Source organism: Eretmochelys imbricata, chromosome 1 (assembly GCF_965152235.1).
Source record: "Eretmochelys imbricata isolate rEreImb1 chromosome 1, rEreImb1.hap1, whole genome shotgun sequence".
Classification (NCBI taxonomy): Eukaryota; Metazoa; Chordata; order Testudines; family Cheloniidae; genus Eretmochelys; species Eretmochelys imbricata.
The window spans coordinates 361,593,249-361,620,293 of record NC_135572.1 but is presented as its reverse complement, the minus strand read 5'-3'; the positions used below and the strand labels follow the sequence as shown (position 1 = coordinate 361,620,293).

At 49.8% G+C, this 27,045-nt stretch overlaps 2 protein-coding genes across 4 annotated transcripts; one reads left to right on the top strand and one right to left on the bottom strand.

The window, feature by feature from the left end:
* The first annotated feature begins 9 nt into the window (after positions 1-9).
* Positions 10-24,101, top strand: LOC144277354 (rab-like protein 2A). 3 transcript variants are annotated; one of them, XM_077838099.1, is made up of 9 exons: positions 10-135; positions 1,852-2,003; positions 2,279-2,308; positions 3,193-3,272; positions 10,973-11,052; positions 18,772-18,883; positions 21,329-21,426; positions 21,675-21,758; positions 22,024-24,101. In XM_077838099.1, exons 2-9 carry the CDS (start codon positions 1,888-1,890, stop codon positions 22,099-22,101), a joined length of 678 nt encoding a protein of 225 aa, XP_077694225.1. In that variant the 5' UTR covers positions 10-135; positions 1,852-1,887; the 3' UTR covers positions 22,102-24,101. The 3 variants fall into 3 exon arrangements, with proteins under 3 accessions (XP_077694225.1, XP_077694239.1, XP_077694233.1); XM_077838107.1 differs by having other exon boundaries at positions 27-135; positions 1,855-2,003; XM_077838113.1 differs by lacking the exon at positions 21,675-21,758.
* On the bottom strand, positions 22,968-26,880 carry ACR (acrosin). Its single transcript, XM_077807545.1, has 5 exons — positions 26,810-26,880; positions 26,189-26,392; positions 25,434-25,699; positions 24,899-25,044; positions 22,968-23,237 (listed from the first exon to the last, which is right to left on the bottom strand). The coding sequence occupies exons 1-5, from the start codon at positions 26,878-26,880 to the stop codon at positions 22,968-22,970; spliced, it is 957 nt and encodes a 318-aa protein (XP_077663671.1).
* Between the last annotated feature and the right edge of the window lie 165 nt (positions 26,881-27,045).

Sequence of the window (27,045 nt, the reverse complement as noted above, 5' to 3'; positions counted from 1 at the left end):
CTCTAGCGTCCCGCGCCGCGCTCGGCGCCTCAGGCGCTGCTGGGCGGCCTCGGCCCGGGGTCCCTGCGGCGCGTGCGCAGCCCAGGGCCTCGCGCGCCGCGTCGCGTAGCAGCGGGGACGCGGCGGGGCCGGCTGGTGAGTGTCGGGCCGGGGCCCTGCCGAGAGGGGGCGGTCGGCGCGGGGGGGAGGGGCGGTCGGTGGGGAGCTGTCCCCGGCGGGGGGGGTCGGCGGGGGATGATAGGTGGGGTAGCCAGGAGCTGTCCCCGGTGCGTGGTGGGGTGGTCACTGCGGGGGATGACAGGTGGGGTAGCCTGGAGCTGTCCCCGGTGCGGGCCGGGCTGATCGATGCGGGGGATGATAGGTGGGAGAGCCAGGAGTTGTCCCCGGTGCGGGCCGGGCTGATCGATGCGGGGGATGATAGGTGGGGTAGCCAGGAGTTGTCCCCGGTGCGGGCCGGGCTGATCGATGCGGGGGATGACAGGTGGGGTAGCCAGGAGTTGTCCCCGGTGCGGGCCGGGCTGATCGATGCGGGGGATGACAGGTGGGGTAGCCAGGAGTTGTCCCCGGTGCGTGGTGGGGTGATCGATGTGGGGGATGATAGGTGGGAGAACCAGGAGTTGTCCCCGGTGCGTGGTGGGGTGATCGATGCGGGGGATGATAGGTGGGGTAGCCAGGAGCTGTCCCCAGTGGGGGCCGGGCTGATCGATGCGGGGGATGATAGGTGGGGTAGCCTGGAGCTGTCCCCGGTGGGGGCTGGGCTGATCGATGCGGGGGATGATAGGTGGGGTAGCCAGGAGTTGTCCCCGGTGCGGGCCGGGCTGATCGATGCGGGGGATGACAGGTGGGGTAGCCAGGAGTTGTCCCCGGTGCGTGGTGGGGTGATCGATGTGGGGGATGATAGGTGGGAGAACCAGGAGTTGTCCCCGGTGCGTGGTGGGGTGATCGATGCGGGGGATGATAGGTGGGGTAGCCAGGAGCTGTCCCCAGTGGGGGCCGGGCTGATCGATGCGGGGGATGATAGGTGGGGTAGCCTGGAGCTGTCCCCGGTGGGGGCTGGGCTGATCGATGCGGGGGATGATAGGTGGGGTAGCCAGGAGTTGTCCCCGGTGCGGGCCGGGGTGATCGATGCGGGGGATGACAGGTGGGGTAGCCAGGAGTTGTCCCCGGTGGGGGCCGGGGTGATCGATGCGGGGGATGATAGGTGGGGTAGCCAGGAGTTGTCCCCGGTGGGGGCCGGGGTGATCGATGCGGGGGATGATAGGTGGGATAGCCTGGAGCTGTCCCCGGTACGGGCCGGGCTGATCGATGCGGGGGATGACAGGTGGGGTAGCCAGGAGTTGTCCCCGGTGCGTGGTGGGATGATCGATGCGGGGGATGATAGGTGGGGTAGCCTGGAGTTGTCCCCAGTGCAGGCCGGGCTGATCGATGCGGGGGATGACAGGTGGGGTAGCCAGGAGTTGTCCCCGGTGCGTGGTGGGGTGATCGATGCCGGGGATGATAGGTGGGAGAGCCAGGAGTTGTCCCCGGTGCGTGGTGGGGTGGTCAATGCGGGGGATGATAGGTGGGATAGCCTGGAGCTGTCCCCAGTGGGGGCCGGGGTGATCGATGCGGGGGATGATAGGTGGGAGAGCCAGGAGCTGTGGGCGGTGTCAGGAGGCTCTGGATGGAGTGGTGCCTTTCCATTGCATTCGGGGTAGGTGTATCCACCACAGGGCTGGGGTCTGATCCAGCACAGCAGTTCTGTTGATCGTAACTGCTTTTTGGTGGCTAGGAAGGAGACTGTAACACTATGTGCTTACCCTAGCTCTTTCTGAGGGGCTCAGAAAAGTAAAATCTTCCCCTTGATCCCAGGAGAGGTGGCTTCTGTGCAGCTAGGGTGGAGGCAGCATGGCTAGAGATGCACCAGGGGGAGATTCCTGCAAGGAGCTGGACCAGAGGAAGTATGATGCAGATGAGAACGTGAAGATTATCTGCCTGGGGGACAGCGCTGTGGGGAAATCCAAGTGAGTAACTGGCCCTTATTGCACGTGCCAGGAAGGCTCCAGCAGCATACAAGCTTGGCACTCCTCAACCAGTGTCTGGTCTCTGCCTCTCCGCTGAACAAAGCAGCAGCTCCAGTTATTGTTACCTCACAGTGGTTTATTAGCTGTGTCTGAGACCAACGGAGAGGCTGAATGTATAGGAGTGGGGGGCCTATCTGTATCAGGGATGAGGAGAAAGAAGATAATAAGGTGATCAGGTAAGGACTAATGGGCCTGTGTCATTTCTCTACTTGCAGGTTAATGGAAAGGTTCCTCCTGGATGGATTGTATCCTTTGGATTCTTTCAGACCTCACCACTGTTTATTTTTGTTCTAGGGCCCAGGAGGGTACATGAAGGGGAAATGGTCTGTTTGAGGCCTTCTTGTTTAACCATGTTCTTCCCATCAGGGGCTCTCATCCCATCCTCAGCAGAGTTCTGTTTCCTAGCTTTCCCTGCCTGACCTAGACTCTCTTTATAGTACACTGATAAGCTAGCTAAATCCACACAGCACTTGGGAACTTATAACTTCTGTTCCTCCTCAGAAGGTCCTCCCCCACTATCAACTACAGTATCTTCTTTAGAATTCCTTTCCTGAGCACTGCAATGCTAGCAGCTGGTCCTGTGCGGCCTATAGGACTGTCATGGGCACTTCAACTATAGAGCTCCTACTCCCCACCTTAGGGCTTGTACACACTAGCACTTACTTCAAGATAACTTAAGTCACTCAGGGGTGTGGAAAAGCCTCCCCCGCCCCGAGCGATGTAAGTTACACTGACCTAAGCGCTAGTGTGGACAGTGCTATGTCGGTGGGAGACGCTCTCTCGCCAGCATAGCTACCACCACGCGGGGAGATGTAGTAATCATGCCAATGGGAGTGCTCTCTCCCGTCCGCACAGAGCGTCTACACCAGCAGCACCACAGTGCTCGGTACAGCTGCGCCACTGTATCGATTCCTGTGTAGACTAACCCTTAGTTTGGGATTGAAACTCTGAGGCAAATTTGAATGACTGGCTTAGCTATGCTACACACTGCAGAGGAGCAGCTTGGTGACCCAGCTGCTGACTGCTTGCCCTAGACCCCCTCAAGCAAGTTCCCCTCACAGATTCTCTACTGAACATGAGATTGGTGTCTGGATAAGACTCACTTTTCAGCTCCTTAACCTATGCACAGCCGACCCCAGCAGCTCTCTACGTTTGCCTTGACACTCTACAAATACACAACCAATGTGGATGGGAAGAATATCCTTGTGGGTAAGCACCTCCTAGGAGATGAGCACATATTCTACCTGTGAGTGCTGGGTACAGCCATGGGAAATCCCTGCTATGGCATCACTAAAGGACCTCTGTTGAGTCCAGGAATTCCTGTTCACCTCAACTGGGTGTAAACTGGACCCAAATAAGGGCAATGGCAGTATCCATGGTATCAGTGTCACTGTTGACCATTTTTGTAGAAACACTTGTGCTGTTTTTAGCTGTAGTTTTCATCCTGACAGTGTCCTTGGGGCTATATAGGACACAAAGACAGTACCTGCCTTGAGGAGCTTACAATCTCAAAGGCAGCATTAGGAAGACAGATCACACTGGGAAATTGAGACGAGAGAATGACCTTTGTTATTGCTATGAACTCCCAGTTTTGAAGTACTGCAGAAGAAATGAGTCTAAGAGGAATTTGAATGAGAACTTCGTAAACACAGATTGGGAAATCATTTTGCACGTGAGGCAGCATGAAGAAGGCCCAGAGACAGAAGTGGGAGAAGGAATGAAAAGATCATTGAGGCTGGTACCATTGGTGGAGTGGAAGGGGTACGAGGGACATGTTAAGGGAAAAGTACTGTGATGTAGGCAGATGTGCAGTGACGCTGGACATTGGAGGAAAGGCCGAGGAATTTAAATTTAATGCAGTTGCAAAGAGGGAGCCAGCAGAGGGACCAAAAGGGATGATGAGGTCAGCTTGACAGGCAAGGAAGTTAACGTTATGGGCTGTATTTTGGATGGACTGGAGGGGCATGATGAAGGAATCATGGAAGCCACCGAGGATAAGCCTGCTGTAATCACGATGGGAGGTGATTGAAGCCTCGACAGGTGTTTTAGCTTTTGGGACCAAAAAGAAGAGCTGGATTTTCAATATATTGTGCAGGAAAAAGCAGTGAGATTTGGATGAGAGAGGAGAGGGAGAGGTCAGTAAGGCTGGGCAACAGGATGGTGGTGGTGTCATCAGAAATGGGAAATGTTACCAATGTGCTTCTCCAGTGGGGCAGGAGATGTGTGAGAACCTTAGAATAAGGTTACAAACGACTCAGTGTTCTGTCCTCTTTTGGTCCATGTCATAGCAGTGAAGCTAGTGGCACTTCAGTCCTCTTTCTGATCTCTCTGACTCCAAAGTGTTTGGTCTCTTGCCTGTACCTGTCATGGGGTGGAATCTCATGATTCTTCTGTTCTTAGATGGTATCCTGGTACACTGACCCATGAACACCAAACGCTTATCATCTTGCTGGCCAGACTCAGGAACCTGTGTGCTTCCTACCTTCAGGACCCTGTGAAAAGCAATATTGACCAACAGCTTTCTTAAAACCAATTGTTTTGATTTAGCAGTTGGAATGAAGTACAGCGTATACCACTTACCAGCAGCCTCTCATTTCCCAGCAAGAAGTTGCTATTATCCAGAAGTTGCCAATAACCAAAAGGCAGGTTTACAGGGCTGCAGCCAGAAATGAAGTGCTGGGACATGCTGAGCCTAGGCCCCCAGCGCCAGGGCAGGATGCAACCCTGAGAGCACCAGGAGAGGCATCATGCAGGCCCCTAGCATTCCTGCTCCCCCTGGAAAGCATCTGGACCACAACCTGCATCCCAGCTGCTGCCCTGCCTGTAGCTCCCCCTTCCAGCCTGCAGCACCATGGGAGAGGAGGCTGTGGGGGTAGTCTGTGGGCAGGGGAGAGTGTGGCAGCAGCCTAGATGCTGGGGCTTTCTGCAGGGATGCTGGGGGCTCATGGGGCTGCACTGTACCTCTTCCTGCATTCTCCCTCTCCCTGGGCTTGTCATATCCCAGTGCTTCCATACCTGGCTGCAGCCCCAAAAACCTGCCTATGACTGGGTCTGTCCATGGAGAATGAGGGCGCTGGAGTGTGCTGAGCCCAGGCCCCCAGTGCCAAGACAGGGCACAGCCTAGACAGTGCAGGAAGAAGTACTGTGCAGCCCCATGGGCCCCCAGCATCCCTTCCCCCTGTGGAAAGCCCTGGCATTCAGGCTGCAGCCCATCTCCATGCTGCTGCCCTGTCTGCAGCCTACCCTCCCAGCCTCTCCTCCCACTTTGCAGCGCCAGGATTCCTGCGTTATCTCCTGTGTGGCTGCTGGGTCCCCACCCGTGGGGGAGGCTCCATGGCAAAGAAGAAAAGTTGCCAATAAGCAGCATGACAGTTGCAAATATCTGAGTCCAGTTAACTTTATGCTTAATGGGATAGGATCAGCTTCCAGCAAAATGTTGCTAATAACCAAAAATTGTCAGTATCAGGATTGTTAATAACCAGCATCTACTGTGTTAGAGAAAAGGGGATTTTAAAACAACAAATAGCCTACACACACATTACACATAAAGTCTCATCAATAATAATAATCATCCCCAGAAGGGACCGTTGCTTTCATCTAGTCTGGCCTCCTATATATAGTACAGTCCACAGAACTCCCCCTGCCCACCCTAAAAATTCCTAGAGCAGATATTTTAGAAAAACATTCAATCTTGATTTTAAAATTGCCAGTGATGAAGAATCCATCATAGCCCGTGGTAAATTGTTCCAGTGATTAATTACTCTTATAATTAAAAATGTATGCTTTATTTCCAGTCTGAATTTGTCTAGTTTCAGCTTCCAGCCATTGGATCATGTTATACCTTTCTCTGCTAGGTTGAAGAGCCTATTAAGTATTTGTTCCCTACGCAGGTACTTATAGACTCTAGTCAAGTCACCTCTTCACCTCCTTTTAGTTGAGTCTATCATTTTAAGGCATGTTTTCTCATCTTTTAAGCATTCTCATGGCTCTTCTTTGAATATTCTCTAATTCACCAACATCCTTCTTGAACTGTAAACGCCAGAAATAAACACAGTGCTCTAGCAGTGGTCTGGGGGAGGGATAGCTCAGTGGTTTGAGCATTGGCCTGCTAAACACAGGGTTGTGAGTTCAATCCTTGAGGGGGCCGTTTAGGGATCTGGGCCAAAAATTGGGGATTGGTCCTGCTTGAGCAGGGGGTTGGCCGAGATGACCTCCTGAGGTCCCTTCCCACCCTGGTATTCTATGATTCTCTGATATCAGTTCCAAATACAGAGGTAAAATAACCTCTCTGCTCCTACTCAACATTCCCCTGTTGATGCTTCCCAGGATCGCATTAGCCCTTTTGGAAACAGAGTTATACCTGGAGCTCATGTTCAGCTCATTATCCACCAGGAACCTCAAATCTGTTTCAGAATCACTTCCATCACTAGAGTCCCCCATCCTGTGAATATGGCCTACAGTCTTTGTTCCCAGTTGTATACATTTACATTTAGGCATATTAAAACTCATATTGTTGGCTTGCACCCAGTTTACCAAGCAATCTAGATTGCTCCACATCAGTGACCTGTCCTTTTAATTATTTAATTATTTGCCGCTCCCCCAATTTTTGTGTCATTTGCAAATTTTATCAGTGATGAATTTGTTTCAGGTTATTGATAAAGATGTTAAATAGTATAAGACCAAGAACCGATCCCTGTGGGAGTCCACTGCGCAATAATAATCCCCTGTTTATAGTTTACATTCTGAGATCTATCAATCAGCGAGTTTTTAATCCATTTAATTTCACGCTTCACTACAAGCTAAATTAGACAGACTCTTCTTTTCTGTTACAGTAACAGAACAGAATCTACTAACATTCTCCTAGCAAAGCCCAGATCCTTCTGTGTGTATTTTTTCTTCCCTCTGTTCTCTAAGAGAAGCTGGGTTTAAGAAAGCCCCCACCTTCTCTGTGGGTGTCTGGGCCCAATTACCATTTTGCTCACTATTTTCTTTGTTTCAGGACTCAGGTGCAACATTTCCTGATACTTGAGGCCTTGTCTGCACTTGAAAGTTTTATTACTAAAATTCTTTTGGTTAAAGTTGTGATTTTATTTTTAACCAAAATAGTTATATTAGTAAAAGCCACAGTGTGGATGCAATTATACCAATAGACAGTTGACCTTACCCGTTTTAATTTCAGTAGAACCTCAGAGTTACGAACGCCAGAGTTACAAACTGACCGGTCAACCACACACCTCATTTGGAACTGGAAGTACCCAATCAGACAGCAGCAGAGACCCCCACCTCCCCCCCCAAAAAAAGGCCAAAACAGTACAGTGCTGTGTTAAATATAAACTATTTATAAAGGGAAAGTTAAAAAAAGATTTGACAAGGTAAGGAAACTGTTTCTGTGCTTGTTTCATTTAAATTAAGATGGTTAAAAGCAGCATTTTTCTTCTGCATAGTAAAGTTTCAAAGCTGTATTACATCAATGTTCAGTTCTAAATTTTTAAAAGAACAATCATAACATTATGTTCAGAATTACAAACATTTCAGAGTTATGAACAACCTCCATTTCCAAGGTGTTCATAATCTGAGGTTCTACTGTATTCCACTATTCCTTTCGTGGTGTGAAGTACTTATGTACCAGTATAACAGCATCTACACTAGAAAAGTTGTACTGGTATTTATAGCAGAGCCCCAACTCTGCTATAGTTAAGGTTGAGCATCGCTTCCTGTTTAAAGGTGGACCATTTTAAGTACTCTAAAATCCATATGATGAGTTGGGTGGTTTTGAAATGTATAGGGCTTCATTGGGGTGCTGGATGGTGTTAGTAGTCCAAAGGTGGGGTCATTTGAGCAGGGGGTTTCTGAGCTATCAACCTCTTAAAAACCCATAATTTTACAAAAACATCTTGTTCTTCTAATTATTTTTTGCACACACATGGGGCTCAAACTGTAGAACACAAGAGCTGCCATAGTGGATCAGACCTTGGTCCATCTGGCCAGCATCCTGTCTCTGACAGTGGTCAGTAGTAGAGCTTCAGGGGGAGTGAACAAAACAGGGCAATTATGGAGTGATCCACCCCTGTCTTCCACGCCTGGCTTCGGGCAGTCAGAGATTTAGGGTTGCACAAAGCACATGGTTGCATTCCCAACCATCCTGGCTAATAGCCATTGATGTACCTTTCTGTCATGAACTTACCCAGTTCTGTTTTGAACCAATTATACTTTGGTCATCACAATGTCCCATGGCAATGAGTGAAAAAGTTGTGTGAAAAAGTACTTCCTCTTGTTTGTATTAAACCTGCTGCCTATAAATTTCATTAGGTGACCCCTATTTTTTGTATTGTGTGAGAGGGTAAATAACACTTCTCTCTGTTCATTTTGTCCACACCATTCATGATTTTATAGACCTCTGTCATATCCTCCCTTGGTTGTCTCTTTTCTAAGCTGAACAGCCCTAATCTTTGTAGTCTCCCCTCTTATGGAAGCTGTTCCATGTACTTGATCATCTTTGTTGTCTTTGTCTCACCCTTGTCCAGTTCCACTATCTTCTTTTTGAGATGGGGTGACCTGAACTGGACACAGGTGTGGATTTATATAGTGGCATTGGGCCTAAGGGGGGATATGATAGAGGTCTATAAAATCAGGAATTGTGTGGAGAAAGTGAATAAGGAAGTGGTATTTACCCCTTCACGTAATAAAAGAACAAAGGTTCCCCAATGAAATTAATAGGCAAAAAGTTTAAAACAAACATTAGTAAGTACTTCTTCATACCACACACAGTCAACCTATGGAACTCATTGCCAGGTGATGATGTGAAGGCCAAAAGTATAACTGGGTTCAAAAAAGAGTTAGATAAGTTCATGGAGAATACGTCCATTAATGGCTGTTAGCCAAGATGGTCAGGGATGCAGCCCCATGCTCTGGGTGTCCCTAAATCTCTGACTGCCAGAACCTGAGACTGGATGACAGGGGATGGATCACTTGGTAAGTGCCCTGTTCTATTCATTCCCTCTAAAACATCTGGCACTGGCCACTGTCAGAAAGATGGAATACTGAACTAGCTGGACCATTGGTCTGACTCAGTGTGGCCATTTTTATGTTCTTTCTGTCTTATTTTCTATCCTATTCCTAATAGTTTTAACATACAGTTAGTCTTTTTGACCACTGCTGTGCATTGAGTGGAAGATTTCAGAGAACTCTTCACAGTGACTCCAAGATCTCTTTTTTTGGTGGTAACAGCTAATTTAGAATCCATTCTTATATATGTATATTTGGGATTTTTTTTTTACTGTACATTACTTTGTCCTTATCAATTTGAATTTCATCTGCCATTTTCTTGCTCAGTCACCCAGTTTTGTGAGATCCCTTTGTAACTCCTCACAGTCTGCTTTGAACGTATCTATCTTGAATAATTTTGAACTTTGCCACCTCACTGTTCACCCTTTTTTCCAAATCATTAATCAATATGTTGAACAGCACAGGTCCCTGTACAGATCCTTGGGAACCTTGTGGGGGTGTGGGTCCCTCTTCCTGTCCCGCATGTGAGCTAGGATCTGGGAGGCCCTTCCCTGCTGAGAGAGGAGTCTGAAGCCCTTTACCTGCCTTCCCCCACCCCAGCTCTTTTCAGGGTTGTCCCTCCCTGCCCCCCATGTATAGCCCTCTCCCTGACCCCCATGTGTGGCTTGATTGGGGGGGGTCTGAGCCCCTTATCTTCCCCCTCCACATGAGCAAGCATCTGAGGGCCTGCCCCCCTGAGGGCCTCTAAACCCCTTTCCATGCTGGTATGCTAAATGCTTGAGAAAGGAGAATGAGAACTCCCACTGAGATGAATGGTTGTTTCTGGTTGTATTCCTCTTCATGGAGTGTTTGTATTCAGCTGAGCCTCCTATGCTGTGAATGGGTGCGTAGAACCCTTCTTTGTGCACTAGGGACAGATCTGGGTTAGGAACTTCACATGTCGACTCTCTGCCTGTCCCTACCTCCAGCTGGTACACACTCTCCGCACAATCCTACCACCTGCCCATGGTCCTTCTAGCCTTAACTGAGGCATGGATGGCAAGAAGGAGGGAAAGGTGCGGGGGTATGTGAGTAGCCATAGCAATGGGTGTGATGTTGGAGGAGTTGGAGCAGTGTCCAAACTGTGTGAGGATGGGAAGAGGAGGGGCAGGGGAGTGTGAGCAGTTGGAGGCAATATGGAGAGGTTAGAGACGGGAGAGGGTGTTGGTACAATGCAGGAAAGAATGGAGTGGAAAGGAGGGGGTTGGAGCTGTGCAGTGGGGGAATTTGGTGAGGCTACACTTCTTCCCCTTCCTCTTACACTTCACAGCAGAGTCTTAGTCTGTGAGGCACTCAGTAGTTTGGGACCTGGCTATGTCAGAGACCACCTTACCCTTCATGCCTCTGCAGCCACAGGGACACTGCAGCTGGACAGAGCCACATTTAGGCTGCCCAGGGAAGATGACAGCCAGGGTCCTGGCATGGAGAATGCTCTGTGGACCACCCTGCTAAAAAAGATCACACTGCCATTGTTGAGATCACCCCAATCTGTTTAGGTTTGGATCCCACAATCATCCCTGTACTATCTGAGTACTTCTCACCTAATTTTTCTTCAGCTTTTGCACCCATGCCGTGCCTTGTTTTTCTGTGTTTTTTTTAAATCCAGTTTACACAGAACTTTTTGCACTACTGTATTTAAACTGATGCCAACTGTCTCTGCTGGGGTGTTGCACAGGCACATCTAAACCCCATGTATAGCGAGAGCCTGTGTTTGTAAACTGGTCAGGGAATGTCTCAGTCTGTCATGGCAAAGGCTCGTATCAGTAGATATACAGGAGAGGGCTGAACTCTGGGGTTAGGTTCTGAGGGAGTTGGAAGTTCTTTCCTGTCATGGCATGCTGAACTTGCTGGTTTGTGCCTTTCAGACTTCTGGGACACAGCCGGACAGGAGAGGTTCCAGAGTATGCATGCATCCTATTACCACAAGGCCCATGCTTGTATCATGGTAAGGGCATTCTTCTACCTGTGGCTTTCACTCTGTGTTTGTAGAGGATTCCTGGCTGGTAACAGAACCTGTTTGGTATTCATCCTACACATTATCTTTAATAATGTTACCCCGAGTACAGGCTCTTGAGGCCAGAGTGTCTGAACTGGACGAGCTAAGTGAGACAGAGAGGTACACAAGAGGAGACTTTCCGGGACACAGCAGAGTGGTCCCACCCCCAGCCTCTGTGCTGCTGAGGAATATGGAAGTCTTGGGGAAGGAGAACATTAAACTGGAGCAGATGGAAATGATCCTGTAGTGGGGACCCTCCTTTCAGATGATGCCATGGTATCTTCTCACACTGAGGATATCTCTATGTGGGAGGGGACCCCAGTTATTGGAAGAGACTGGTAATAGTAATGGGGGATTCAATTATTAGAAATATAGATAGTTGGGTTTGTGATGACCAGGAGAACCGCATGGTAAATTGCATGCTGGGTGCAAAAGCTGCAGATCTTTCGAGACATCTAGACAGACTTATGTGCAGTGCTAGGGAGGAGCTGGTGGTCCTGGTACATGTGGGTACCAATGACATAGGGAAAGGTAGGAGAAAGATTCTGGAGGTCAAATTTAGGCTACCAGATAGGAGATAAAAGTCTAGGACTTCCATGGTAGCATTGTCTGAAATGCTTCCGGTTCTAGGCACAGAACCAGGTAGACAGGCAGCACTGCAGGGTCTCAATGCATGGATCAGACAATGATGTAGAGATGAAGGGTTTAGATTTATTAGGAACTGCGGAACCTTTTAGGAAAGGAGGAGCCTATATGGGAAGGATGGGCTCCCCCTAACTCAAAATGGAACCAGATGGCTGGCACTTAAAATTAAAAAGGTCATATAGGAATTTTTAAACAAAGGGCTGGGGAAAGCTGAAAGGTGCAGAGGAGAACATGGTGCAGACAGAGACATTCCTTAGGGGAGAATCTATTAATGGGGATTCTCTATGTCCTACTAAAGAAGTTGATAAAGTATAGGTAGAAGCTTAAGAGAAACAGTCAAATGAAGGAGAGTCCCACTCGGTTACATCACATGAAGGCGGACAATTAAATATTGTCAAATTTTATAAGTGCCTATATACAAAGGAAAGAAGTCTAAATACTAAAATGGGTGAATTTGAGTGCCTAGTATTAAATGAGGATATTGATATCACAGAAACTTGATGGAATGATGATAATCAATGGGACAGGGTAATACCAGAGTGCAAAATGTAAAGGAATGACAGAGTAGGTCAGGCTGGTTGGGGAATGGCACTATATGTGAAAGAAACCACAGAGTCAAATGTAATAAAAATCATAAATCAATCAAACAGCCATAGAAGTTCTATGGATAGTAATTCCATGCTTGAATAGTAAGAGTATAGCAGTAGGGATATACTATCGACCACCTGACCACAGTGGTGATGGTGATTATGAAATGCTAAGGGACATTAGAGAGGCTATAAAAATTGAAAAGTTAATAATAATAGGGGATTCTAACTATCCCCATATTGACATGTCACCTCAAGATGGGATGCAGAAATAACATTTCTAGACACTATGAATGGCTGCTTCTTGAAGCAGCTAGTCCTGGAACCCACAAAGGCAGAGCCAATTCTCGATTTTGTGGCACACAGGATCTGGTCCAATGGGTGAATATAGCTAAACCACTCAGTAATAGCGACCATAATGTAATTAAATTTAACATCCTTGTGCAGGGCGAAATACCAAAGAAGCCCACCCCGTAGCATTTAACTTCAGAAAGGGGAACTACACAAAAATGAGGAAGCTAGTTAAAAGAAAATGAAAAGGAACAGTCACAAGAGTGCAATGCCTGCAAGCTGCATGGAAACTTTTAAAAAACACCATAATAGAGGCTCAAATTAAATGTACACCCCCAATAAAAAAATAGTAAGAGGAACAAAAAAATGCCACCCTGGCTAAACAGCAGAGTAAAAGAAGTGGTTGGAGGCAAACAGGCATCCTTTGAAAAGTAGAAGTCAAATCCTACTGAGGAAAAGAGAAAGGAGCATAAACTCTGGCAAGTCAGGCGTAAAAGTATAATTACACAGGCCAAAAAAGAATTTGAGCACCAACTAGCAAAAGACTTTAAACTACAGCAAAAAATACTTTTAAATATCTCCGAAGCAGGAAGCCTGCCAAACAATTAGTGGGGCCACTAGACAATCAAGGTGCTAAAGGAGCACTCAAGGAAGACAAGGCCATTGCAGAAAAGCTAAATGAATTCTTTGCATCTGTCTTCACTGCAGATGATGTAAAGGAGTTTCCCACATCTGAGCCATTCTTTTCAGGTGACAAGTCTGAGGAACTGTCCCAGACTGAGGTGTTGAGAGAGGAGGTTTTGGCACAAAGTGATAAACAGTAGTAGTAAGTCCCCAGGAACAGATGGGAGTCACCCAAGACTTCTAAAGAATCATAGAATCATAGAATATCAGGGTTGGAAGGGACCCCAGAAGGTCATCTAGTCCAACCCCCTGCTTGAAGCAGGACCAATTCCCAGTTAAATCATCCCAGCCAGGGCTTTGTCAAGCCTGACCTTAAAAACCTCTAAGGAAGGAGATTCTACCACCTCCCTAGGTAACGCATTCCAGTGTTTCACCACCCTCATAGTGAAAAAGTTTTTCCTAATATCCAATCTAAACCTCCCCCACTGCAACTTGAGACCATTACTCCTCGTTCTGTCATCTGCTACCATTGAGAACAGTCTAGAGCCATCCTCTTTGGAACCCCCTTTCAGGTAGTTGAAAGCAGCTATCAAATCCCCCCTCATTCTTCTCTTCTGCAGACTAAACAATCCCAGCTCCCTCAGCCTCTCCTCATAAGTCATGTGTTCTAGACCCCTAATCATTTTTGTTGCCCTTTGCTGGACTCTCTCCAATTTATCCACATCCTTCTTGTAGTGTGGGGCCCAAAACTGGACACAGTACTCCAGATGAGGCCTCACCAATGTCGAATAGAGGGGAACGATCACGTCCCTCAATCTGCTCGCTATGCCCCTACTTATACATCCCAAAATGCCATTGGCCTTCTTGGCAACAAGGGCACACTGCTGACTCATATCCAGCTTCTCATCCACTGTCACCCCTAGGTCCTTTTCCGCAGAACTGCTGCCTAGCCATTCGGCCCGTAGTCTGTAGCGGTGCATTGGATTCTTCCGTCCTAAGTGCAGGACCCTGCACTTATCCTTATTGAACCTCATCAGATTTCTTTTGGCCCAATCCTCCAATTTGTCTAGGTCCTTCTGTATCCTATCCCTCCCCTCCAGTGTATCTACCACTCCTCCCAGTTTAGTATCATCCGCAAATTTGCTGAGAGTGCAATCCATACCATCCTCCAGATCATTTATGAAGATATTGAACAAAACCGGCCCCAGGACCGACCCCTGGGGCACTCCACTTGTCACCGGCTGCCAACTAGACATGGAGCCATTGATCACTACCCGTTGAGCCCGACAATCTAGCCAGCTTTCTACCCACCTTATAGTGCATTCATCCAGCCCATACTTCCTTAACTTGCTGACAAGAATACTGTGGGAGACCGTGTCAAAAGCTTTGCTAAAGTCAAGAAACAATACATCCACTGCTTTCCCTTCATCCACAGAACCAGTAATCTCATCATAAAAGGCGATTAGATTAGTCAGGCATGACCTTCCCTTGGTGAATCCATGCTGGCTGTTCCTGATCACTTTCCTCTCATGCAAGTGCTTCAGGATTGATTCTTTGAGGACCTGCTCCATGACTTTTCCAGGGACTGAGGTGAGGCTGACTGGCCTGTAGTTCCCAGGATCCTCCTTCTTCCCTTTTTTAAAGATTGGCACTACATTAGCCTTTTTCCAGTCATCCCGGACTTCCCCTGTTCGCCACGAGTTTTCAAAGATAATGGCCAATGGCTCTGCAATCACAGCCGCCAATTCCTTCAGCACTCTCGGATGCAACTCGTCCGGCCCCATGGACTTGTGCACGTCCAGCTTTTCTAAATAGTCCCTAACCACCTCTATCTCCACAGAGGGCTGGCCATCTCTTCCCCATTTTGTGATGCCCAGCGCAGCAGTCTGGGAGCTGACCTTGTTAGTGAAGACAGAGGCAAAAAAAGTGAAGGAACTCAAATAAGAAATTGCAGAACTACTAACTGTGGAATGCAACCTACCGCTTAAATCAGCCTCTGTATCAGATGACTGGACGATAGCTAATGTGATGCCAATTTTTAAAAAAGGCTCCAGGGGCAATCCTAGCAATTACAGGCCAGTAATCCTAACTTCAGTACTAAGCAAATTGGTTGCAACTACAGTAAAGAACAGAATAATCAGACACATAGATGATGCTTTGTTGCAGAACAGTCAACACGGCTTTTGTAAAGGGAAATCATGCCTCACCAATTTATTAGAATTCTTTGTGGGCATCAACAAATTTGTGGACAAGGGTGATCCAGCTGATGCAGTGTACTTCGACTTTCAGAAAGCCTTTGGCAGGATCCCCCACCAAAGGCTCTTAAGCAAAATAAGCTGTTAGGGGATAAGAAGAAGGTCCTCTCATGGATCAGGGACTGATTAAAAGACAGGAAACAAAGGGTAGGAATAAATGACCAGTTTTCACAGTGGAGACAGGTAAATAGTGGGGTTCTCCAGAGATCTGTACTGGGACCAGTGCTGTTCAACATATTCATAAATGATCTGGGAAAAGGGGTAAACGGTGAGGTGGCAGGGTTTACAGATGATACAGAATTATTCAAGATAGTTATGTCCAAGGCGGATTGCCACAAATTACAAAGGAATCTCACAAAACTGGGTGACTGGGCAACAAAGTGGCAGATGAAATTCAGTGTTCATAAACACAAAGTAGGGAACACTAGAAAACATAATCCCAACTGTACATAAAAAATGATGCAGTCTAAATTAGCTGTTACCACTCAAGGAAGATCTTGGAATCATTGTGAATAGTTCTCTGAAAATATCTGCTCAGTGTGCAGCGTCAGTGAAAAAAGCAAACAGAATCATTAGGAAGGGGATAGATAATAAGATGGAAAATATAAAAATGCCACTATGTAAGTCCATGTTGCGCCCGTACCTAGAATACTGCGTGCAGTTCAGGTCACCCCCATCTCAAAAAAGATATATTAGAATTGGAAAAGATAGAGAGAAAAGCAACAAAAATGATTAGGGGTATGAAACAGCTTCCAGATGAGGAGAAATTAAAAAGACTCGGACTGTTCAGTTTGGAAAGGAGACAACTAAGTGGGGATATGAGGTTTTTAAGGTCAGGCTTGACAAAGCCCTGGCTGGGATGATTTAGTTGGAGATTGGTCCTGCTTTGAGCAGGGGGTTGGACTAGATGACCTCTTGAGGTCCCTTCCAACCCTGGTATTCTATGATTCTATGATATGGTAGATGTTGATAAAATCATGACTGGTGTGGAGAAAGTGAATAAGGAAGTGTTATGTACCCCTTCACATAACACATGGACCAGATGTCACCTGATGAAATTAATAGGCAGCAGGCTTAAAACACACAAAAGGACGTACTTCTTCACACACTGCACAGTCAACCTGAGGAACCCATTGCCAGAGGATGTTGTGAAGGCCAAAAGTATAACTGGGTTCAAAAAATAGTTAGATACGTTCATGGAAGATAGGTTCATCAGTGGCTATTAGCCAAGATGGTCAGAGATGCAACCCCATGCTCTGGGTATCCCTAAGCCCTTGACCGCCAGATGCTGGAACTGGAAAACAGGATGGCTCACTCGATAATTACCTTGTTCTTTTCACTCCCTCTGAAACATCTGGCACTGGCCACTGTTAGAAGACAAGATATTGAGCTAGATCAGGGATCTCAAACTCAAATCACCACGAGGGCCACATGGGGACTAGTACATTGGCCCGAGGGCCGCATCACTGAAACCTTTTCATACAACAATTCAAAAGTATAGTCAAAAATGAAAAAAATGAAGAGTAATATAGTATGCTATTAAAAGTCAATTAACTTTTTTAAAACTGTAATGCAAAGAGGGGTTTTAATAAAATATAAATACCTGTAACTATTCCTTATGTGGTCAGTAACACTGATGATGATCTACGGTAACAGTCTATCAATGTAGCTGTAATGGCAGGAACTTTTTAAAGTAACTATTCATACAAAATACGTTGTCACTTTTAACAAACATTCTTCCCGACTACTCACAGCAAAGAATCATACATGCTGAATGTCTAGTCCATGAGGTCCCGCCCCTGCCCCGCCTCTTCCCACTCCTTCCCCGCACCCATTCCAACCCCTTCCCCAAAGTCTCCGCCCCAACTCCGCCCCTTCCCTGCCCCTATTCCAACCCCTTCCCCAAATCCCCGCCCTGGCCCTGCCTTTTCTCCAGCTCCACCCCTGAGCACGCCGCGTCCCCCCTCCCTTCTGGAAAGTCCTAAGCGCCACCAAACAGCTCTTTGGTGGCAGGAAGCGCTGGGAGGTAGGCAGAGAAGTGGGGACACGGCGCGTTGGGGGAGGTGGGGGGGTGGTGAGGGAAGCTTGGCTGCTGGTGGAGTTGGCGCCTATGGCAGAAAATAACTTGGCGGGTCGCATGCAGCCCGCGGCCCACGTGTTTGAGACCCTGAGCTAGATGGACCTTTAGTCTGACCCAGTACGGCCATTCTTATGTTCTTATGTAGTGCTGTAAATATTTCCTTTCCTTGCTTGCTGTTAACAGTCCTTCCTATACTGTTCTCCTGTCCCTTCTCCCGTCATTGTTTACCTTTAGCACCTTTCATCTTTCCTCATAACTCCGTTCCTCAACCCCTTTGTATTTCTTTTGTTCTCTCAACTCTGTCCAATTCATCAACAGCTTTCCAGTAATATCATGCCTAGAACAGAATGCACTTTTCCTGGTGCAGTCACATCAAAGCCATATAGGGAGGTCTGACCCTTTGTTGCTTTGTGACTCGATACCTTGGAGCATGCAGCACAAAGCTGCATTGGTCTATTATGCAGGATTATTGCATTGCAAATTCATGTCCCATTTGCTGCCTCCTCTCATTGCCCTTGTCTTTCAGCCATTGCTGCTTCCCATTGCTGGAGTTTCCTGCCCAGATGTGTTCCCTTTCCAGGCTTTAATCTCTTTACTCTCCTCTGTCCACACTGTTAGTCTCAGCTCCTCCTAACTTAGCATCATTTGTAAACTTCATTAACATGTTGCTGACCCCCTTGTTTAGCTCATTAATGAAGTTGTAAATCAGACTGGAGCTGACACCTATCCTTACAGGGCACATTAGAGCCCTCCCCACCCTCATTATTGTTAAGGGTGAGTATCCTCAGCACTATACAAGGCAGGATGTGCAGAGAGATCAAGAGGCTGATGATAGCTTAGTGCAGGGAGAGGGGCTGGGGTTTTTTTAATGGCTTGATGATAGTTTACCATAGCCTCTGTTTTACCGCCTTCCTGCCAGTTGTCAGCCCCTATGCTGGTGTCTGGTCTAAGTCAATTGTATTTAATTCTGACAGTGATGTTCCACGGGATGCTGTATCAAACATTTTGATCCAATCTAAATAATCTCCCTTCAGAATCTTCCCTTCAGGCACTAACTCTGCAATTCTGTGTGTTTAAAAAGAAAGGCAGTGATTTTGCATGGTGGGTTTTGCAAATATTCAGTGCAGCGGGTTGCTCAGGGACTGTCCAGCTGCAGGCCTGGTGACAGGTGGCTCTTCCTTGGCAGGTGTTTGATGTGCAGAGGAAGGTCACCTACAAGAACCTGAATAACTGGTACAAGGAGCTGAGAGAGTTCCGCCCAGAGATCCCTTGCATCGTGGTGGCCAACAAAATTGATGGTGAGTGTTTCTGCCTCTTAGCCTTTCAGTGCTGTGGGATGGTCCTTTTGTGACATGGCTGAAGGAAGTGACCACCTGGCTGGTCCCAAGGGCTTCTTGGAGATGGACTCCACAGATCATATTTTACTAGATAAAGTGCTGGCCTTTTACAGCATGACTGGAAAAAGGCTAATGTAGTGCCAATCTTTAAAAAAGGGAAGAAGGAGGATCCTGGGAACTACAGGCCAGTCAGCCTCACCTCAGTCCCTGGAAAAATCATGGAGCAGGTCCTCAAAGAATCAATCTTGAAGTACTTGCATGAAAGGAAAGTGATCAGGAACAGCCAGCATGGATTCACCAAGGGAAGGTCATGCCTGACTAATCTAATCGCCTTTTATCATGAGATTACTGGTTCTGTGGATGAAGGGAAAGCAGTGGATGTATTGTTTCTTGACTTTAGCAAAGCTTTTGACACGGTCTCCCACAGTATTCTTGTCAGCAAGTTAAGGAAGTATGGGCTGGATGAATGCACTATAGGGTGGGTAGAAAGCTGGCTAGATTGTCGGGCTCAACGGGTAGTGATCAATGGCTCCATGTCTAGTTGGCAGCCGGTGTCAAGTGGAGTGCCCCAGGGGTCGGTCCTGGGGCCGGTTTTGTTCAATATCTTCATAAATGATCTGGAGGATGGTGTGGATTGCACTCTCAGCAAATTTGCGGACGATACTAAACTGGGAGGAGTGGTAGATACGCTGGAGGGGAGGGATAGGATACAGAAGGACCTAGACAAATTGGAGGATTGGGCCAAAAGAAATCTGATGAGGTTCAATAAGGATAAGTGCAGGGTCCTGCACTTAGGACGGAAGAATCCAATGCACCGCTACAGACTAGGGACCGAATGGCTAGGCAGCAGTTCTGCGGAAAAGGACCTAGGGGTGACAGTGGACGAGAAGCTGGATATGAGTCAGCAGTGTGCCCTTGTTGCCAAGAAGGCCAATGGCATTTTGGGATGTATACGTAGGGGCATAGCGAGCAGATCGAGGGACGTGATCGTCCCCCTCTATTCGACATTGGTGAGGCCTCATCTGGAGTACTGTGTCCAGTTTTGGGCCCCACACTACAAGAAGGATGTGGATAAATTGGAGAGAGTCCAGCGAAGGGCAACAAAAATGATTAGGGGTCTAGAACACATGACTTATGAGGAGAGGCTGAGGGAGCTGGGATTGTTTAGCCTGCAGAAGAGAAGAATGAGGGGGGATTTGATAGCTGCTTTCAACTACCTGAAAGGGGGTTCCAAAGAGGATGGCTCTAGACTGTTCTCAATGGTAGCAGATGACAGAACGAGGAGTAATGGCTTCAAGTTGCAGTGGGGGAGGTTTAGATTGGATATTAGGAAAAACTTTTTCACTAAGAGGGTGGTGAAACACTGGAATGCGTTGCCTAGGGAGGTGGTGGAATCTCCTTCCTTGGAAGTTTTTAAGGTCAGGCTTGACAAAGCCCTGGCTGGGATGATTTAACTGGGAATTGGTCCTGCTTCGAGCAGGGGGTTGGACTAGATGACCTTCAGGGGTCCCTTCCAACCCTGATATTCTATGATTCTATGATTCTATGTTTTTGCCTCTTGACTTTGTTTTGCTCAGAAAAAGAAACTGAAAACACAAATTTGTTTTCAGCACAGACATAAATATATAGCACGGTTAGCTGAGCCCTGGCCTGATATCACCCAGTCTCCTTCCAATCTCCTCCCGCTCCCCTGAACAGCAGCTTGCACCACACTGGCCAGCTGGCAGAGCCCTCTTAGCTCACCAGGTTCCCTGACATTGTTACAGTTTATAGTCTGTATTGTGGAAGTACCCAGAGGCCCCATCCAGATCAGGCCCCTTTCTGCAGGGTGCTGCGCAAACATAGGGTGAGACTGTCCCTGCCCCAAAGAGATTTCAGTCTGCTTTGAGACGAGAAGCAACAAGTGAGCGTGACAAACAGTGGAAGAGCAGCAGAGGGAGGGCAAAGGTGATGGTTCTGTGACAACACTGGTACGCTGCAAGTGTACCACTGTTAGCAATAGTGAGAAACGTTTGAAAGACATCCCTAGCACAGACAGAGCCATGCAGACCTGGGAGCTGGGACAGATGAAAAGTAATGCTCTGTTGTTTACACTGCACCAGATGTCCCCCCATGAGGTGAGAGTCCCTGTCAGCATCCCTCTGTGGAAAGCCTTGACCAGCAACGAAAAGGTCCTTTTCCATCATGTACTTCCTTGCTAACTGTTAGTTTAGCCTGCCACCCTTTGCAGGTTCCTCTAGTTGTCAGGAGGCACCATCCAAACCATGCGCTGCATGAAGGGGGCCTTGCCAGCGAGAGATGCCCCCACGAAGGTTGCATGGTCTTCTTCTCTATGCTGTCCCAGGGCATGCTTGGCCTGCTACCAGCAGTGATGGCTCAATAACTGCTTCTCCTTTCCTCCTTCAGCGGATTTGAAAGTGACTCAGAAAAGCTTCAACTTTGCCCGGAAGTTCAATCTGCCCTTCTATTTTGTCTCAGCTGCAGATGGCACCAACGTAGTGAAGGTAAAGCTTGGCTATGTGAGATGGGACTGGTGCAAGGCAGCATGGGGAGGTGAGAAGGAGCAGGCATTCTTTGGGAGACAGGATGTTTCGCTGGCTGCCTCCCAGGTGTGTGTGGGGGGGTCCTGTAGCTGGGGGGTTGTCTCATGGCTGGTTTCTCTAGGGTGCTGTAGGGTGGGTTCATCTGGGGTTGGGCATCCTAGACGCCCCTCTCATTCCCAGAGTGACAAGTGCCCCTCCTTTCTCCTCAGCTCTTCAGTGATGCTATTAAACTGGCTGTCACGTACAAACAGAATTCAGGGGATTTTATGGATGAGGTCATGCGGGAGCTGGAGGTAAGAGTGCCCTGCCTGAAGCTCCCCTCCCTCTCCTTAGTGAGTTGCCAGCACCACACCCCTTCCCTCACCAGGAAAAAGCCCCCAGTCCCAGCTCAGAGTGGGGTGAAGTGGGGCCTGTGTTGGGAGCATTGTGGGGTCCTGTACAGACAGTCCCAGATTAGGGGTGAGGGGATGAGGTGCTGTGCTGGGAGTGCCATGGTGGGGTGGGAAATGGCTGGTTCCCATTTGCTTCTCACCATTCCCCCATCCTGCTCCCTTCCAGAACTTTGAGCTGCAGAAAAAGCGGGAGGACTCAGATAAAGAGGAGAACTGTGCCGAGGAGAAGCCCCCATCCACCTGAGCCCAGGCCTCAGACCAACCTTGTACTGCTCCCTATTGCCCCAGCTTCTTCATGGTTAGTTAGAACCATCACTCTCTGCCTGGGGAGAGCAGATTTCTCATGCACTGGCCATGCTGGGAGCCTCTGGCTGGGACCATCCCTCCCTAGGAGGGAGACTGTTTGGGCCCGATCTTCCTGGCCTGGGCCCCAAACTCCTAAGCATCCGGGATGCAGAAGGGACAAGAATACATGTGACTGCTGCCTGCCGCTCTGGGAGGGAAGGGGGGCATTTGCTGGGGTGTTGGGCACTGCCTGCCCTGCAGGGAAGGGTCCTGCCCAGGTGTCTATTAGCGGAGCCCAGACTGAGAAAACCAACACTAAAGGATTTTTTTACAAAGCATTGAGCCTGGGTCCTTCCTGCACCCGGACCATGTTCAAATAGCAGCCCTTCCCACTGCTGTTTCAACCCAGCCAGCTCTACCTCTCACCCCTCCCTGACCCCACTCACCGTAGCAGCCCAACCACTCCACCCCAATGCTTCTCTGGCTCTGTGTGCCACCCTTCTCCAACCACACTGTCCCAACCCACTGTGAGCCATCCCTCCCCTTCCTCGCTCCACCGTTCTAGCCCAGCTAGTTGTGTGCAGCCTCTGCTCCTGGGTGGTTCTGGGCATGGCATAAGAGGTTGAATAGAACAGAGGCAGAGCTGGCTGTGTTGTGGGCACCGTTTTACTTCTGCTGTGAGGTAAGCTCTCAGTCTCCATCCACAAGGACGACGGGCAGGATGGGAGCCGGATGCTGGTACAGAGTCCTCTAGAGCAGTGGGCAAAGTGTCAGAAATGGCCACTGTCCATCTCAGCCTCCGCTGTGCTCTGCTCCCCTCCCTTCTCAAGTCCCCTTTCCCTTCAGGCCCTGTAGGAACTCGTTGAGCTTCTTGAAGAAGTCAGACAGACTGCTCTGGGCTGACGGGCAGGGGTCTGTCCTTGTTCTGGGCCTGGGCCTGACTTTCCCCAAGATCCAGTCATGAAAGTGCTGAGTGGAGCTGTAGACCCCTGGCCTCTGTGCCTTGGCGCAGCCCAGCCCCCAGCTGGTGACTCCAATAACCCAGAAGCGCTTTGACCTTTCCTTTGTGCACATGAGGGGGCCACCGCTGTCGCCCTGCAGCAGAGGAGAGAGGTCTGAGGCACAGCCAGCTCATCACTGGTGGGTCAGGCTTGGCAGTAGGGCTGACTCCTTGGAAGAGGCTTAAGGACACACAACTCGTCCCTCTGGCATCTACCACTGGGAGACAGTTGTCAGCTAGAGCTCAGAGGAAGGGGGCTCACCCCCAAGGCCTGCCTAGCGTTGGCAAAGCCCTAGCACATGTTCCAAAGGGGGATGATCTTGCAGTGCGCCCCTCACCCATGGGAATGGACTGTCTAGGAGCTGCAGCCAGCGCTTCCCCCATCAGGAGTCCGCTGCATTTCTGTGTTAGCTCATAGCTAGTTTGGTGAGTGCTTAGCAGTCAGCTCCCTCCTCTTCCTCCTCCCATACAGAGCCCTCTTGGGTACCACACCTCTGAACGCAGCCACTACGCATCGGCGCTATGGCATGGAGGCCTCACTCCCTGCCCCGTGTGCTAAGGCACAGGGCCTTCCTCCCAGCTCTGCGTACCAAATTCAGGGTATCTGCCTCACTGGCCCTGAGGAGTAGCTGTGCTCTTAATCCTAAGAGCTCCTGACCCAGATTGGATCTCTGAGTCATTGACATGAGAGATAAAAACCGCCGACTGGGCCCCTCCAGTCCATTCCTGTGGATGGTTTCCTGTGGCCTGTTCCCTAGGGCAGCATTTCCCAAACGGTGTTCCGCGGCACACTGGTGTTCCGCATGATGGGAATAGGTGTTCCGTGAAAGAATCTAGAATTTAATTTTGACTCTTGCACTTGATTTTTGTACTACTTTATACACGCTTTCCAGTTAGAAAGTGTTAGTTCCAGTTATTTTACATTTGTATTTTTGCTTTGTTTTATGAAATAAAATATATTGGAGCATAAATAACGCCATTTTTATTTGAAAACCAAACGACTACAAAATAATATTATAAGTGTTCCGTAATCGGCTAAAAAGTGTTCTGTGGCCGGAAAAGTTTGGGAAACGCTGCCCTAGTGTCCTGGCCAGTTCCATTGCTGAGGACACTTAAATGGGACTCTTCCCACTTCCTTTGGGAGACTGCCACAGCCCAGTGCAGCTCATCGTGGGCTCTGCAATCCCCCTCCTTTTGCATAGCATCCCTGGGGTTTTACACCCCTAATACAATGACAGAGAGAGAAAAGCAAAGAGGTTTCCAGCTGAGATTACCTATGAGATGGGCAAATGGAAGGAGTTCTGGCAGCAGGCAGACAGAGGAGAAGGCTCCCATACCACCAGGTAGAGAGAGGCCAGTGCTTGACAAGCAGAAGGACAGAGGCATGGGGCATGGGTTTTAAAATGGGGTGGGGCAGTTTGGAAGGGACTGGGCACCAGCGGAGGAGCCTGGGGATGGGTGAGGAGAAAAGATGTGGTTTCACTTTCTTTTGTATGCCAGAAACAGCGTTGTCTGGGACTGAAGGAGACCGTAGACAAGGGTGCTGAAACTGTTCAGGTCGGAGGAGGGGGAGGCAGAGCCCCGGGTCGGGATATTGGAGGAAGTGGAGGCAAGGTCCCAGGTGAGGATTCCAGCAGAGCAGGGGGTAGTGAGAGTTCTAGGCGGGGGTCCCAGAAGAGGGGGTGTGAGGCCACAGCACAAGCATTTGAGCAGAGCTGGGGAGGACTCTGCAGTGAGAGGGCTCCAGCCTGCATACCTGGCAGCTGTCGATGCCTCCTTGCTCGTACCCTGCACACAGGTTGTTGCTGGTGATGGCCCCGTTGTACCAGCGGCTGCTGTTACAGGTCGTGATGTCAATGAGATGCACCTTGGCCTCCTGCAGGATGTCGGCTGTTTCCAGGGCTGCAGGGACATGAAGAATATTTACTGCACAGCTCTTAGCCCTATCTCCCGTTCCCCAGTGCGCCACATGGGTGTGCCCTTCCCCCAGTGCCTAACCTTCACTCTGCTCCCACACTTTTGTGGGAGGTGGTTTTGCTCATGCATCCCCTCCTCCTCCTCCCTTGCCTGGGCAGGTGAGGTTTGGATCCAGCCCTTGGTGGGCACATGCCCTTGGCTCAGTGAGGTGTGTGGGGCACTGGCAGCGTCAGGAGGGGCAGCTGCTGCCTTTTCACGGCAGCAGAGGCCTAGACCTTCAGTGCAGCCAGATCCCAGTAGTCCCAGTTGAGGTCAGTGTGTCCGTGCTGGGACAGGTGCCCAGTTAGAGTTAACAGGGAGCCTGGGGCTCTCACATGTCTCCTGCGTGACTCCCCAGCCGCTGATGTAGCAGTGGGACAGGTTCGACACCTCCACCATGGCACTGGGCAGGCAGGCGGGCTGTGCGTAGTCATTGCACTCGATCGGCTGCTCGAGCTCCAGCAGAGCGATGTCATTGCTCTCCATGCGCGGCTCGTAGCGCTCGTGCAGCACCACCTGTTTGATGGAGCGCACCTGGGCCTCGGGGCCACGCTGGGATAGCTGGGACGCACCGACCACAATACGCCACTGCGGGAGCAGCCTGGAGAGCAGAACGGGAGTCAGTCCCAGGGCGCAGGTGGGAGGGGATAGAGCGGTTCCTCTCCCGGCCGGTGCAGGGCCGCAGAGAGCTGCACTGTAGCTGGGTGCATTGCACTGCCCTACTGTCTGAGGCAAGGAGAGAGCGCGGCAGCAGGGAGCCAGGTACAGAGACACAATAGGGCAGCGTGTTCTCCAGCATGCTCTCACCTTGGGACAAGCTGTCAGTCAGTGCCCAGGCACACCAGGCTCAGCCTAGGGTGTGTTGATGCCTGGCCAGGGAACAGTGCCAGCCTGTGGAATAGGCCGTGGTGCCCAGCTGTCTCGCCCCATAAGGATCAGCCCCATGGCATGGCCAGTTCCATGGCATTGCCCAGATGCCCTTCTGGCTTGCAAGTGCTGGGAATACATGGAAGAGTGGGTGGGTGGCCTGAGCTGCTGGCCCCCTGCCTGGGCTGTGAGGGCACCCCTCCCCCAAGGTCGCACGTCTCACCTTCTCTTGGCTTTGAAGCAGTGAGCGGCTGTGAGGACCCAGCGGGGGCTGACGAGGGACCCGCCACAGGAATGCCGGGGGCCCATTCGGGTGGGGATCTGGATGCTGACGAGCCAGGGCCAGGCCCCCGGCAGAGCATCTACGCCACCCACGATCCGCATCCCGCCGTAGCCAGACGCCAGGGGCCGGCGCCCACAGGCTGCACTGGAGACAGAGGAGCGTCACTGCCCTGCTGGCTGTGGCCTGGCAAGGCAGCAGGGATTTGACACTTACCCTGGGGCTGACCTTTGCCTCCGGCTGGTTCTATCTCACGCCCAGGTCTTGCCAGGCATCTTCTGTGTCAGGCCACCTGCCTCTCCCTGGACACAGCCCGAGGGAAGCAGCAGGGCCTAGGAGCCCTGTGCGTTACCCACCCCATGTGAGATGGCCCATGGGATTGATATGCCAGGGCCTCATTGCTAAGCCATGAGGCACCGATGTCACCTGACCCTGGGAAGGGGGCAGGAATCCCTGTCGTTCAGGACGGCCTCATGTGAGGGGGGCCAATGCCCTTCGGTGCTTGGGAAGGGCCCCATCAGGGGCCCTCTCAGTAGTTCCTCTCGTGGCCCAGGTGTCACTTACTCGCAGCTGCCCTTCGTGCTGTGCATGGGCCAGACCAGGGTGTGGAACAGGAGGAGGGAGAGCAGCCGCATCTTCCACCGGAGCACCAGGCACCTGCAGCTAGGACACTTGCCTCAGTACTCGTGACACCATAAACCAAGTCCAGGGCCTCCGTCCAATCGGTGACTGGCCGGTATGACATCACACAGGTCTCTGGTTTCCGCCTTCCTTTGGGACGAGCGAGTGGAGCTGGGAAG